This window comes from Heterobasidion irregulare (genome assembly GCF_000320585.1).
Source record: "Heterobasidion irregulare TC 32-1 unplaced genomic scaffold scaffold_12, whole genome shotgun sequence".
NCBI classification, from domain to species: Eukaryota; Fungi; Basidiomycota; class Agaricomycetes; order Russulales; family Bondarzewiaceae; genus Heterobasidion; species Heterobasidion irregulare.
Window position 1 is genome coordinate 764481 of NW_009258208.1, and position 13828 is coordinate 778308.

At 56.2% G+C, this 13828-nt stretch overlaps 7 protein-coding genes across 7 annotated transcripts; 4 read left to right on the forward strand and 3 right to left on the reverse strand.

Annotated features, from left to right (window-relative positions):
• Positions 1 to 354: 354 nt before the first annotated feature.
• HETIRDRAFT_330208 (uncharacterized protein) lies at positions 355 to 525 on the forward strand (the record flags this gene model as incomplete). The annotated part of the gene is made up of 1 exon (XM_009553860.1): positions 355 to 525. A coding segment is annotated over one exon (171 nt), but the record flags the coding sequence as incomplete, so codon positions are not given.
• A 971-nt stretch (positions 526 to 1496) lies between these two features.
• HETIRDRAFT_330247 (uncharacterized protein) lies at positions 1497 to 2109 on the forward strand (the record flags this gene model as incomplete). The annotated part of the gene is made up of 2 exons (XM_009553861.1): positions 1497 to 1622; positions 1678 to 2109. The coding sequence occupies 2 exons, from the start codon at positions 1497 to 1499 to the stop codon at positions 2107 to 2109; spliced, it is 558 nt and encodes a 185-aa protein (XP_009552156.1).
• Positions 2110 to 3014: 905 nt separating this feature from the next.
• HETIRDRAFT_106560 (uncharacterized protein) lies at positions 3015 to 3358 on the reverse strand (the record flags this gene model as incomplete). Its single annotated transcript, XM_009553862.1, has 2 exons — positions 3015 to 3125; positions 3236 to 3358. The coding sequence occupies 2 exons, from the start codon at positions 3356 to 3358 to the stop codon at positions 3015 to 3017; spliced, it is 234 nt and encodes a 77-aa protein (XP_009552157.1).
• Positions 3359 to 3533: 175 nt separating this feature from the next.
• HETIRDRAFT_436847 (uncharacterized protein) lies at positions 3534 to 6912 on the forward strand (the record flags this gene model as incomplete). Its single annotated transcript, XM_009553863.1, has 13 exons — positions 3534 to 3632; positions 3687 to 3824; positions 3898 to 4070; positions 4143 to 4236; positions 4321 to 4455; positions 4551 to 4857; positions 4922 to 5015; positions 5069 to 5219; positions 5274 to 5625; positions 5717 to 5831; positions 5922 to 6078; positions 6145 to 6306; positions 6401 to 6912. The coding sequence occupies 13 exons, from the start codon at positions 3534 to 3536 to the stop codon at positions 6740 to 6742; spliced, it is 2319 nt and encodes a 772-aa protein (XP_009552158.1). The 3' UTR covers positions 6743 to 6912.
• A 330-nt stretch (positions 6913 to 7242) lies between these two features.
• HETIRDRAFT_455560 (uncharacterized protein) lies at positions 7243 to 7559 on the forward strand (the record flags this gene model as incomplete). The annotated part of the gene is made up of 2 exons (XM_009553864.1): positions 7243 to 7380; positions 7437 to 7559. 2 exons carry the CDS (start codon positions 7243 to 7245, stop codon positions 7557 to 7559), a joined length of 261 nt encoding a protein of 86 aa, XP_009552159.1.
• Positions 7560 to 7632: 73 nt separating this feature from the next.
• On the reverse strand, positions 7633 to 10570 carry HETIRDRAFT_152470 (uncharacterized protein). The gene is made up of 5 exons (XM_009553865.1): positions 10449 to 10570; positions 10168 to 10384; positions 9831 to 9925; positions 8320 to 9749; positions 7633 to 8246 (listed from the first exon to the last, which is right to left on the reverse strand). Exons 1-5 carry the CDS (start codon positions 10522 to 10524, stop codon positions 7803 to 7805), a joined length of 2262 nt encoding a protein of 753 aa, XP_009552160.1. The 5' UTR covers positions 10525 to 10570; the 3' UTR covers positions 7633 to 7802.
• Positions 10571 to 11530: 960 nt separating this feature from the next.
• HETIRDRAFT_245294 (uncharacterized protein) lies at positions 11531 to 13448 on the reverse strand (the record flags this gene model as incomplete). The annotated part of the gene is made up of 4 exons (XM_009553866.1): positions 11531 to 11641; positions 11697 to 11834; positions 11888 to 12427; positions 12480 to 13448. Coding segments are annotated over 4 exons (1758 nt in total), but the record flags the coding sequence as incomplete, so codon positions are not given.
• Between the last annotated feature and the right edge of the window lie 380 nt (positions 13449 to 13828).

A 13828-nucleotide genomic window follows, 5' to 3' on the forward strand; every position in this document is an offset into this window, starting at 1 on the left:
CCAAGCCCTAGCAATCAGAGAAGATAAGAAGATAGGTAAAATGTCCATATGGATTCCAAAGGTGATAAGGTAAAAGGTAATCAGCAAAGGTAAAAACCCAAACATTCAGGATCTGTCACCTGAGTGTAGGTAGCAGACACAGGCCTTGGTAAGCTAATGAAAATAAAGAAGAAGTAACGTATGACTAGGGTGGCCAAGCAATAGTGCAAGATCATGTTTGACCAACCATGCGAAAGTTAGGGAGATAAGTGATAAGAACTGACTAACTCCTAGAGCACATCAGCCAACACAGAATCCTGGCTCCAATCTCATAAACACCTTGTTGTAATACTCCTGTGCAGTCATAGTAAGTGTGTAAAGTGTAGGCAAACTGACTCAAGTGCTGCCAAGCATCCTTCAGTGGGTTATGGTCAGTTGGGTGGGGGCCAACCATGTTTGGTAATAGTTAGCATCTTCGGTACTTGTCTAGCACTGTTTGGTATCTTCTCAAAGCCTCCCAAATACCTTCTTCAGACCCTAGCGTAGGTGCCTGCTTATCAGTGGTGATGGTGGAACTCTTTCCATAGTATAGAGAGATGGTGGATGATTACCTAATGGGGTGATGTTGGTACATGCTTCCGTTTCTTACTAGGTTGTGGCCCTCGGTACTGATTAAGGGTACCTTGTAGTGTATATAGCAAGGTATGGGGTGTGGATGAGTAAGTGGGGTGTGGCAATGTTGTCTTTTTTTTGTAGCACCACTGCAACATGGATTCTTGACCATGAGGTCATGAACCTTCCAGCAGGGATTTGCCTGATTTTTCTGCTGAGTTATGTTTTGTGGATCCCTTGCCTATAGATCATCATGTAGCCTCAAATGGCTTAATTGTATTTGATTAATAATTAAATGTTCTGGAGCTGCAATATTCCTGGAATATACTATGGATATACTAAGCCCCAAATATCCCCCAGGGATATTCAAGGTATGTTGTGACTATTAGTAAGATAAAATTCTAATAAACCAATGGGGGGTCTGGGAATATTCACAGTATATACCGGATATATTACTTATATAACCCGAATATGCTCGGGGGATATTGGGGGCAATGTGCTGTGACACCAGATTACAAATATCTGCAAAAAAGCCTCTACGCGAGATAGCAATCACCTGTTCTCATGTTCGTTATAATGTCAAGAGACAGATATATAGTGTGCTCACATCTGGGTCTTTGTAGGCAGAACAGTCTGAGAAAGGCAGCTCTGTCATTGTGGGCCAGCACAGTGGTCTACAAGTGTTCCTTAATCTCCCAGTTCTGTGGAGAAAAAAAATGCTAGGATGGTGATAATGGGAATATGAATAGGATGTATATCCACACAGAACTACAAGACGAGAGATGCAAAGGCATGTTGGTTGGACAATGTGAGCTGAATTGGGGGTAGCTTGAGGCTTGAGGTAACTGCAAGGCTTTGACACAGACTTGCACGACAACTCTGCACCTTTCTCTAGTCTGATACCCATGTCCTCTTCTGAGACCCCCATCGACTACAGCCTCGAGTTTGAGCGCGACGCTGATGGCAACCCTGTGAGAAACCAATTCACAGGCTATCAGATGACGGCTCGTGCCAGAGCCTGCCGCCGACAGGTTAGCTATTCTTGTCGCTATCATCGCCGTACTGGCCTAATATGCATTCTTCAAGAACTTCATCGAAGCCACGAAACACCGAACACCTACTGCCCAACTCCCGGACGACTGCAATGTCAGCCGAAACGAGGATGCCGATATCCTGCACTTTGGCTTCGCACTCAGTGTCGAGCAGATTATGCGCTACGCCGAAAAACACGACCTCTTCCTGAAGCCCCGGCCCCTCGATCCAGACCTCCTGTACATCTCCGCCATACCTGGCATTCGCTTGCACCTGGCGAAAATGTGTAATGCGATGCTGTTCTACCATATGCCATTCACCGTGACCGGCCAAACGTCTATGCTCGCACTGTATTCCAACTACACGATGGAAAGGTACCAGCTGTGCGAACAGGACGAGAAGGAGGTGATCGAGATCCTCCAGAAGGAGCTGGGAATTGTCGAGGACCCGATGTGGTACTGGGACAGATGCCACAATCCTTGGTGAGCTCTTGCGCATGGTGAGTCTTGTTTCACATCTTGTTTCACATCTATATTATTCATGCAAAGCAGCCAGATGCCCCCACAGAACACCTTCCCCTCACCCGTGTTCTGTATTCCATCCTCTTGTTGGCTTTGTTCCCCTTATTGTAACTGTGTTGCTATTGCTACATCCTACACCTAAACATGCGTACCTGCCAACTTTTAATTCTTAACATTGCCATAATGAACTGCGCGCATGCCGATGTTGCGAGAGATGCTGACGCGGAGATAGACGCCGCGATGACCCTGCCCTCAGCCTCATCGTGCACCGGTGTTCAGCGCACGCTCTGTAACGATGTGCTCTTCCTCGTGCTTTCCTGGTACCTACTATCCGCTAGCCCGCGTCGCGCGCACAAGGTACGCGGCGCCCTTTGCCCCATCTCAGAAGTAAAGTACGGCCATTGTTCAGCCTCGACGGTTCGATAGCGAAGAACGATTGATCTATAGGGCAGGTAGGGACTGATGAGGCCGCGGCGCGGCGCTGCGGGCTCTGAGCGCTGTGGGATACTTTGAACGTCGGATTTGAAAGCACGCTACACGATCAGGTCATATAAAGAGCCAGCTGGGCTTGCGTAGGGTCAGCCCATCGGGGGGGAGTCAGCGTACATGGGCATTCATCGCCGCCAATCGTGCGCGACTCACACTGTCTGGAGAAAAAATGGATGTGAATACAGAACAGATTTTCACTCACCATTCTCCTGTGCATGCTCTCCATCAGCGTGCACGAGCACTGACACCTCATCATCTCCGAGACATCCGCCGTCGCCCGCCAGTCGCATCTGTCGCGAGAACAGAACACAGCGTCGTCGAGAGCTTCTTCACACCCGTCTTTGACACTCCGCCGACGCCCAGAAGAGCCGACAAGCCCTCTCAGCGGCGCCAGTGCACTTGTCTGTTCATCCTCCAGTTCGTACACGAGCTCGATTGCGCGAGAATGCCCTCGTCCTGCGGGAGCGCGAACGCGGGCGGCAGCTGGAGGTCCTACGGAACAGCCGCAAGAAAAAACAGTAAGTGAGCTACAAGGCGTGAAGCGCGGCGTGTGGAGCAAGGGAGAGGATGGATGCGCGAGACGTCTTTGTGGAGGGACTGACCTCGATGACGGCGCCACGATACTTGTCTGGCGGGGGCAAGCTCGGGTTCGGGGCGGACGACATGGGTGCTGGTGCGGTGGGTGTGGGTGTGGAGATCGTGGAGGACGTGGGCGCTCGGGGCATGGAGAAGAAGCGAAGAGGAAAGCGAGGAGTGGTGCAGAGCAGAGCAGAGCAGGACGGGCGGCGCGGTTGAGGCGGACATGACATCTGGGCGGAGGAAGTCACGTGCACGGACCCTGCAGCTTGCTCCTTCTGTCCACGCACGCGTCTGCACAACACACATCTCATCCTGCTCTCCATGTCGACGCGTCCGACGGGCGACGATGACGAGCCGCAGGAGCCGAAGCCCATCCGTCGCCTCAGCGAGATAACCATCAACCGCATCGCCGCGGGCGAGGTGCGTCTGCGCGCCGCGCGGGCTCTCTAGCACATTGACACGTCTCATGTGTAGATTATACACAGGCCCGCGTCGGCGCTCAAGGAGCTCATCGAGAACAGCCTCGACGCGGGCACGACGTCCATCCGCGTCACCGTCAAGGACGGCGGCCTGAAGCTGCTGCAGATCCAGGACAACGGGTGCGGGATCAAGGTCAGCCTCCGAGTCACCCTGCCATCATGCTGTGTGCACGACATTTACCTATCGGTGTTGTTCCCTCACAAAGAAAGCGGACCTGCCCATCCTCGCGCAGCGCTTCACCACGTCCAAGCTCTCCTCCTTCTCCGACCTCGCGCGCCTCGCGACGTACGGCTTCCGCGGCGAGGCGCTCGCCTCCATCTCGCACGTCGCGAACCTCTCGGTCATCACCAAGACGAAGGCAGATGCCTGTGCATGGAGGTGCGTGCCCGTCCGTGACGCGCCGACTCGGGTCGAGTCCTGATCCGTCATCTCTACGCGCTCGGATCGCAGGGCGTGCTATGTCGACGGCGAGCTCGCGCCCTCCAAGCCGGGGCTCAGCCCCGACCCAAAACCGTTCGCCGGCAACGACGGCACGACCATCACCGTCAGTCTTCGCTCCACACCTTCCCCTCTCCCCTCTCGTGCGCGTCGACCGGCACGGCTCACCCTATCCCGCGCGTATATGCAGGTCGAGAATCTGTTCTACAATACGACCGCGCGCCTGTCCGCGCTGCGGAGCTCGTCCGAGGAGTACGCGCGCATCCTCGACGTGCTGACCAAGTACGCCGTGCACAACGCTGGCGTGTCCTTCGTCTGCAAAAAGGTGCGCGTGCGCGCGCGCGGCCTCCGTGGGGGTATATGCGCTCACGTGTCTCCTCTCTTTCTTTCTTTTGTGTGTATGTGTGGTGTGTGTGCTAGGCGGGCTCGCCGACGCCCGACTTGTCGACGCCCTCGTCGTCCACGACGCATCAGGCAATCCGGCTCCTTTACGGGCAGACGATCGCGAAGGACCTGGTGCAGCTGCGCGTTTCCTCGTCCGAGAAGCACGGCGGCGGGAAAGGCAAGGGCAAGAGGAAGGCGGACGAGATGGACCAGGACGAAGACGAGGCCGCGGAGGGCGATGGCGATGGCGATGGTGAACGCAGCGGCGGATGGACGGCGGAGGTGCATTTCACGAACGCGAACTACCACGCGAAGAAGATGACCTTTCTTCTCTTCATCAATCGTGAGTCTCCGAAGGCTGCACCTTTCCCCGCGAAGGAGGCCGCGAGTTGACGGCGCGCGGACAGATCGGCTGGTCGAGTCTTCGCGGATCAAGCGGGCGATGGAATCCATCTACAGCGGAGTCCTGCCCAAGGGCACATCGCCCTTTGTCTACTTAAAGTACCCTCCGTCATCTGTCCCTGTGACGAGATCCTGACCACGCGCCGTCGCAGCCTCCAGCTCGACCCGACCACCGTCGACGTCAACGTGCACCCTACGAAGCGCGAGGTCCACTTTCTGAACGAAGACGTGATCGTCGAGCGCGTCGCCGACGGGGTGCAGCGCAAGCTCGCGGGGCTGGGAGAGCGGACGTTCGAATACCAGGCATGACGCGTCGTCGGGACGTTCGCTAGGATGCTTACTGATGAGCACTGCCAGACGTTGCTCACGGGCGCGTTCGCCAAGACCGATCTCGGGAACAAATACAGAACGGCGCAGGATGGCGATGGCGACGACGCCATGGACGAAGACGACGAAGAGCCGTCCGCTGCGGCGCCGGCACTGAAAAAGAAGACGCTCTCGCAGCACAAGGTCAGGACCTCTTTGGCGGACCGGACGCTTGACTCCATGTTCCACGTCGCATCCCAACTCCCCGGCGGCGCTCCCCGCACTGGGTCAACGTCCACCGCTCCGTCACCGAAGGCGAAGGAAAGACACATCCCCGAGTCGGTGTGCTACCTGCGCAGCATACAGGAGCTGCGGAAAAAAGTGGCGGGCGGGGCGCACAAACGTGAGCTCGTCGCCTGCTTTGCGGCGCAGGTCCATTCAGGCGGCTGATCTCAGCGTTGCACGCGCGAATGAATGCGGGTGCGAAACGACAGAGCTCACGGAGATAATGGCGAAGCATGTCTTCGTCGGCGTCGTCGATCTGCAGAAGGAGCTCAGCCTCGTGCAGTACTCCACGAAGCTGTACCTCGTCGGCCACGGTGCACTGGGGTACGTAGGCGCGTCCGCTCCGACTCACCCTTGTTGCTGATCGACTGATCGTTGTTGTTGTCTGCGCCACCGCGTCGTCGCGGGCAATAGAGAGGAGCTGTTCTATCAGCTTGGGCTACGCCAGTTTGGAAACCTGCCGAAGTTCAAGCTCGACCCGCCCCCGTCGCTGCGTGCCCTCGTCGAGCTCGCCGTGGCGGTCGAAGAAGGGACCGAGCGGAGCACCCTAAGCAAGCCCCAGATCGTCGACGTGAGCACGCCTCATTTCGACCCCCCACGTCCGCGCGCGCGATCAGCTGACTGTGCACCACGGCAGGCCATCACGGACACCCTCGTCTCGCGGCGCGACATGCTCGCCGAGTACTTTTCTTTTTGCATCTCCGCCGACGGGCGCGTGGAGACGCTGCCGCTCCTGCTGCAGGACTACGTCCCGAACCTCGACCGGCTGCCTCTGTTCTTGATGCGCCTCGGACCCCAGGTTCGCCCTCGCGCGCAGTGGCCGTGCTTGCGGTTTTCGTTTTGCGTTTTGCGTTTGTGGCGCGCTGACCGGTCCTGTTCCTCCTTCCTTTCAGGTGAACTGGCACTCTGAGCGGGAGTGCTTCGACACCTTCCTCCGCGAGCTCGCGTATTTCTACGTCCCGGGCCCAGTACACCCCGCCGTGCACGCCGACGCCGACGCGCACACGGATGCAGATGCGACAGGGCAGGCCGTATCGGCGCACGCGCACGCTGACGCAAATGACGCCGACAACGCCGCTGCCGCCGCCGCCGAGAAGGCGGAGAAGTGGCAGATCCAGCACGTCCTGTTCGCCGCCGCGCGGCGGTACCTGGTCGCGCCCAAGACGCTGCTCGCGCGCGACGTGGTGCAGGTCGCGGATTTGCCGGATCTGTACCGGGTGTTTGAGAGGTGCTAGCGTGCTAGCGTGTTGGCTGACTGATGAGCGCGCGGGTGCGTGAGCGTCGAGTGGGCTCACCCTGGAGCCGGGAGCCATTTGTTGTTGTTGGGATCGGTGCGTAGGTGCGTAGGTGTGTGTGTACGTACAGAGAGGCGGTACATGGTATGGCATGATTCGCGTACGGTGCGAAGGGTGTGCGTGATCCATCACTGCTGAGTATCCGCCTGCGACGCTCGCCCGGCGTCGGTTCGGCAGTGGTTGCCAGCATCGGCGAAAGAGGTGCACCCTTTTCATCGGTCGTCTATGTTGCTTGCGGGTCATGGTTCGCAGATGCCCGTGCTCGGAAGGCTTGCGATGTCCGTGAGCGTTTCCTAGACGAGCCTTCCCCATGTCATGTCAATGTCATGATCATCGAAGATGACACGTCGCTGCTCTGTCAAATCTTACCCTGCGGCAAGAGTTTCTCCTCGCCAGTTCCACCCAGGTACGTTGAATCGTCCTCGATGCTATGTTTCTCGATGCCTTCCTTTCTCATGCACGTGCTGCCGCTGTGCACGGTCGACGCGCCGGCCGGAACCTCGACCTCGACCAGTCGGGGGGATGTCAAACCCGAGAAGGCGGACGTGGTAAAGCCGATCGCCACCCTGATGATGCTCGTGGCTACTACTACTACTACTACTACTACTACTACTACTACTACTGTGACTATTAGGGGGCTGCCCAACGCCGTCGTGGTCGGGCGTTCTCGTCTAGCAGCACGACGTGCGTCTTAACATCGACATCAAAAGCGCTGCTCGCACTTGGGACGAAGTTGGAGAGGATGTCGCCTATGTAGAACGCACCAGAACCAATTCGGAAATTATCCATTTCGTACCAGACCCATGTACCGAGCTGGTCTTCGAGCATCACCTCTTTGATTTTTAGTGCTCATTATCATCATGAAGATCGTTCGATACCGTTACAATGCTTCAAAATGTTAGTGCTAGATTCCAGCAAGTGCCCGCAATAATGGCTCGAGATTATATCCTTCCACCGCAATCCCTTGCAGTTCACCTCGACGCGATCTTTCCCGCCTGCATCAGTTTCCCAACGCCTGTACAGCCTCCACGCCCTCCCTGATTCCACCCGCGCCCTCCATCGCACCGACGGCCCCACCGATGATGCCACCACCCACCTCCACACCCTCTCCGGCGGCACCCTCGCCGCCCCTGGTCCGTGTGGGCGGCTGCACGGCAGACGCCTGCGCGACGCGCGCGAACGCAAGGTCGACGGACACGAGCGACGCACCGAGCCTGATCGGAAAGTCGAGGTCGGACTTGGCGAGGTGGAGCGTGAAGTGGTCTGCATCATCCATCAAGGGTGAGTCTGGGGAGGTGGAGGGAGAGGCGGACGTGATGGGGGAGGTGGAAGTGTTGCTCGAGTCGGGCTTGATCGAGTCGGAAGATGGATTGGGAGGAGAAAGGGAGAGCAGCTGCGGTGGGAGAAGGAACGCAGGGATGATCCAGAGCCAGCACAGAAACACCTGTAAAGCAAGACGCTTCAGATTCTGGTCTCTAGTGCAAGTGTTATCGTATGAAGCTGGTTATTAGGCTCACCTGACCCATGTACAACTTTATTCGAACCTCCCTGAACGCGTCCAGCACAACGCCCTCCTCTTCCTCGCCTTCGCCACCAACATTAACACCGCTCATGCTTCCATGTACGCGCATTGTCTGCACGATGAGCTTCTTTCCCTTTCCCTTGCCCTCGCGCACCTTCTCCGCGCCAGAGCCAGCCCTCATCCGCGCAAAGCTGCGCACCATCTTCTTCCCATCCCACTTGTCGCCCACGAACAGATTGTGTAAGCGTTCCTCCCCATGTGTGCCCTCAGCCTCGCCGTGCATAACGTCCCCACCCGCCCTCAACTTCCCCATCCCACCTGCAGACGCCCCATCCCTGCTCCAGCGCTCCCAGCGCTCGAGCGTATCCACCAGCGCGTCGTCGTACCTGGCCAGGCTAGCCCACAACGCCGCGCCGTTCCCCGCCGCGTCGTCGCCCTCGCGCTTGTCACCCACCTGTGAACGAGCGCCGCCTTTCCCACCAAACCGCTCGAGGACATGGCTCGCGGCCTTGACGACGCCAAGCGTGACTCCGCTAGTTGGGCGCATGCGAACAGTGACTGAGAGCAAACGTACGCGCGGGTGGGCCGGCGGCATCTCTAGCTGCTTTTCCGCGTGCGCGGAGGGCGAAGAAGAAAGCGTCAGTGAGTATACGGAGGTCGGCAAAGGCGGCCAGAATCCCGTGGGGCCCTCGCCCGCGAGGAGAAGACTCCAAAAATGGAGCCAACGGCGCTGCGACGGAATTGAGACGCCCAATTTCTGTTTATGCTTGCGTTTATCTGTCGCTGAAGACGACGATGAGGACGACGATGAAGACGACGAAGACGAAGAGGACGATGAGCTAGACGAAGACGAAGACGAAAGGGAAGGCGCGCGCATGCGCCGGGACGTATGCAGCTCAAGCACGGACGTGAGGGTTGACCTGTGTGATCGATGTGTCTTCCCTTGCCCGACGGTCATAGCAGCCCCATTCAATTTCACGTCCGCTTCTTCCTCTGTATCCGGCGCCGTATCCGGTATGGCCATCTCCGCGCCTTTCTGTGTGCTCGCGTGATCGTTGTCAGAGGGAATAGCAGCCATGACCTCGTCCGCACGGTCCTTAGCCCACGTGCGCTTGTGCTCGGACGTATCTCCTTGGGGATCATTTGGAGGATGCAGCTGCTTAGAGTCGCCCTGCGACCACTCTTTTCGAGCATAATTTGCATCGATCACAAGCGGGGCAGAAAATGAGAGGTCCGGAAGTACTGGCGCATGCGAGGGCGAAGGTTTCAGTGCGGCCGGCTGTAGTTGTGCCGCATCGGACATGGAGAGCACACGCCGCCGGTCGTGCGCGCTATAGTTTCGTGGGAGACGGGGAGGCACAAGGCTATCATCGTCGAGCGCGAGGAGGTATGCGCAGGCGAGGGTGCCCGAGCGACCTTTGCCAGCTGTGGATTTGCGCGCGTAAGTTTATGCGCAGCGAGCAGTGAGAAGCGGTGAGCAGAGGCATAGTGGACGAGAATACACACCTTTGCAGTGGAGCACGGCGACGCGCTCGGGCGCACCGTCGAGCCATGATTTCATCTCACGCACAACGAGGGTGAGCATCGCGAGGGGTGGAGCACTACAAAAGGGTGAAAGCTTCTGAGCATCAAGCCCTGCTACGCGACTTCGCATGGGAAGTGAAGTACATCGTGTGATTTCCGTGCACATTGTGTCAGGACAAAACAATATCATCTTGAGACAAGGTGAGGCGTGTAGGTTTATATCTAGCTTCGAGCCAGACGCGCACAGAACCGTACATGCGTGCGATAATGCCACACCCAGCACCCCACCTATCAAAAAAGACGCTAATAAACAACTCACTGGTGGTCTGGAAACGGATACCGACTGACGCGTCCACCAAACACATCCGCGTCATACGCATTTTCGCGCACAGGGCAGAAATTGAAGACCCAGAAGTTAGTGCCGTGGCGGTGTGCGAGGAAGCGCGCAACGTCATCGCGGCGGTTCCGGTAGAGCCCTTCAAGACCAGTCGCGGGATATCCCATGACAATGACACGGTCGGTGATGTAGGCTAGGTCTGTTAAAGTCACGATATAAGGGCGTGGCGACGATGACATGATGAGGCGGGAATGACGGCAGACCTAGCTCGAGATTGAGCTCATTGTCATGGAAGCGGGCCTTGTCTCCCGAGACGAGGCGGCGGATGTAGTCGGTCATCGTCGATGGATGGCCCGTGCGTCAGAGACCCGCTGGTTGCTGGCGTGGTCGGAGGAGGAAGAGAGGTGTGCATCGACGTCATAATGGGATATTTATGGTAATCGGGTTGCCTTTTTGGGATGACTTCGTAGCCGGAGCTTTTTCGTTCGTACTCCTTCCCAGAGTCATTACACACATCATATGCAGACACTGTTATCAAGTAGATACCTTTCAGCAGTCTTCAGCGTCATGAAAATATTCTACGATTTAAAATTGTTAAAACTGTTATTGATTGATGACACATTGGAACGGAAGGAGTATACAGTTGCTTGTGGGAAAACGCCGGAGGACGGTATTGATCCAAGGCATGTACAAGAAAAATGTCAATTGGGATGTGGGGGAAAAATCGATAACATCGGTAGACTGAAAAAAAAACACGTTGACAAATCGAAACAATGCGAGGATAGTCTGGCGGTGTCGCTGACAGGCGTAGAGTTTAGATGGGGGATCGCTTGTGATGATGAAAAGTGAAGGGTGAAAGTATTACGGCTCCAAGCGGGGAAGAACGAGCATGCAGACAGGCAAACGACAGAGCGTGAGCGGAAACAAGTCACCTACGAAGCTAGGGGCAACTTCCGACGAGACAGAGAGCGGCGATAGCAAGGACGATTGGACTGAATGCGTCAAGGGCGGTAAGGTAGGGCGGAAACGGGAGATGAACGGCAAGATGACGAAAGGGTACTGGGCCTAGCACCGGATGCAGGGTATACACAGTGCAGGAGAATGTCCGTAGGGGCATTGTGGAATCCAGGACAGACACGAGGTCTAGACCACAAATTGGATGGTGAAGTGCTTGCTATATTGACCAATAAAAAATATGCGTGGATATGGCTTGAGAGAGCTGAAATGCAAAGCGTACATGAAACGAATGCCGCAGCACAATGCGTGCCGAGGGAGCTGATCAGAGATTCATGTGAAGCACAACTCCCTCAGTGTCATCGGGGTCAAGACCAGCCGCCGCCGCACGCTCACGCGCCGCTCGGATCAGCGCCTTTAATGACGGTAGCTCAGCCTGGAGGTCAACTTGCTCGTCTTGTTCCCAACGCTGCAATGCCCACTCCCGCACAAAAGTGCTCGCCTACATACACATGAGGTTCTCATACTAAGCTGGGGTAAAAAAAAAAGCGACTGACTTTCAAATACTTTTTTGACGCGTACTTCTTGAAAAACGAGGGATGCCGAACCGGTCTCAGTACATAGTTAAGCATCAAGCTTGCTGTCGGAACCAGAGCACTTTCTGGATACGACGAATAGTGGGCCAAGTTCGGGGTCTGTGCCGATGTCAGCTATGGTAGTTTCAAGATGTCGGAGTCAAGTCACTCACCCAGCCATCGCGCCCAAGTATCAACCTCGCGAGCCATATCGCCGCCGCCGCGAGCAGTGATGGTGGGGTACCAACCATGCGCCACTCCACACACTGCACCTCCAACAGATATTTCCCCACTGTCCGCACTTGGACGTTGTACTCATCGGCTTTGCTGATACGTCTCAAGAAATGGATGGGGTTGGGAAAGTTCACGGCCCACTCGAGCGTCTTGAGAATGTACTTTTCCGCCTGGAGGATCTCCTCCTCGGTGTACGAGGAGTCAGCGCAGTAGAGGAAGTTGCTGGCGGATGGGGCGACGATTTCCTCAACCTTGGAAGCAATGAACATGCAAGTGATGCCAACGAGCTGGAGCTTCGCAAGAGAAACTACGCGTGAAGACAAGAAACGATCAAGGAGATTCACCGCGAGGAATAGTGTCTCGGGTAAGAGACGGAATCGCATGTGGACCTGAATCAGCCAATCAGTGAGAATGCCACGCATTTTCCATGCAAGATCTCTCTGGTTGTCCATGTAGTTGGGTTTGGGCATCGTGGTTTGCTGTCGTTCGAGGCGTCAGGCACCGTCAAAATCGAAAGCGTAGGCAACGTACCTCAACTTCCTTCAAGTACTGGAAGATCTCTACCACGTACTCGCTCACCATCAAAGGATCACTTGCGTCCTCAGCGTCAAGGTCGACCCAGTTATCATCAGGATCAGCTTCCGCCTCACGCTCGATCTGTTCGAGATGCCTGGACAACTCCTGTACGGCCTTCTGTGCCTCCTGCTGCTGCAGTGCCTCATCATTCTCTTCATTCTCTTCTTGAACGGCGGCTAGGTGATCGTCCGGCACATCCGACGACGTGCGCCGTTTCTTGAACACACGGTTGGCCTCCGCCTCGTCCTCTTCGGGGGGCGCGACCTTCACGGTATGGGACAACGGTCTGCGAGCAGCAGGTTCAGAAACTTTCTTGGCTGTCGTAGCCGTCACTGATGACTTCGTTCCGAGTCGTCGAGGTGGGGGGTGGAAAGCAGGTGTGTCGACTGCCATCGCATCATCCGTTGGTGGCAAAACAACCGGGGTGGGTTTAACGCCACGGTGCTGCCCAGCCGCCGCCGAAGCGCGAGTTACACGCGTTGAAGTCCTCGTAGGAGCGGGCGCAGGGGCTAAGACGGTACGCAGAGGCTGTCGCGGGATGGCAGGTGCGACAGTAGTGGAGGCCTTCTGCTTCAACACGATGCCGTCGAATTTGCCATTGGCGGGTGCTGGAGCTTCCTCTTTGCTTTTCCCCTTTAACGCGGTAGCTTTGGGTCGAGTGTTGTTAGGAAAGCCAGCAACTTCGCCGAAAGCCGAGCGTTTTCGTTTTCCTTGGGCAGCTGAGTCCTGCTCGGATGACACCTCCTTAGCTACGGACTTCGCCCTGGTCGAGACGGTACCACTGATCGCACGGGTAGAGATTTTGGCCTTGACTGGAACTTCCGAGTTCGATTGTGGCTTAGCCCTCGTGGTGATCCGGGGCCGCGCATTGGCGTTTTCGTCCTTAAGGACAGTAGTGCGTGTCGTTCGTGTTACACGCCTTGTCTACGATGACAGAGATCGACAAATGCTGGGAAATTCGACCAAGATTGGCAAACTTACAGGAATGTTTGAAGCCATAAAAAGAAGAAGAAATGGTGAGCAATTTCAACGAGAAAACGGAGGGAGAGAGGGAGGGATGGAAGTCGTGGTAGGGCAGATGCGATGAGCGCCTTCGGTTCGCCGGTTTTGGTCCCGAGTTCAACCACAACAAATATTGCCAAATACGACACGGTCGCGTTTGCTCACGTGCCTCGGGTTTTGATAATGAGACGCGCTTGCTGTGGCCTCTTTGCCTCCCCATCATCTGTGCTGCTTCATTGTGTGGCAAATTATGACACACTCGCTCGATAATACAGCATAATTTATCAATATTCACCGTCAGC

Bases quoted from the DNA above. Each gene is read 5' to 3' on its own strand.
- HETIRDRAFT_152470 (XM_009553865.1), bottom strand. From the start codon at position 10,524: ATGACCGACTACATCCGCCGCCTCGTCTCGGGAGACAAGGCCCGCTTC. The intron at 10,385-10,448 runs GTCTGCCGTCAT...TGACTTTAACAG, and splicing joins TGAGCTCAATCTCGAGCTAG to ACCTAGCCTACATCACCGAC. The intron at 9,926-10,167 runs GTGAGTTGTTTA...ACCCTTTTGTAG, and splicing joins TATCCGTTTCCAGACCACCA to TGCTCCACCCCTCGCGATGC.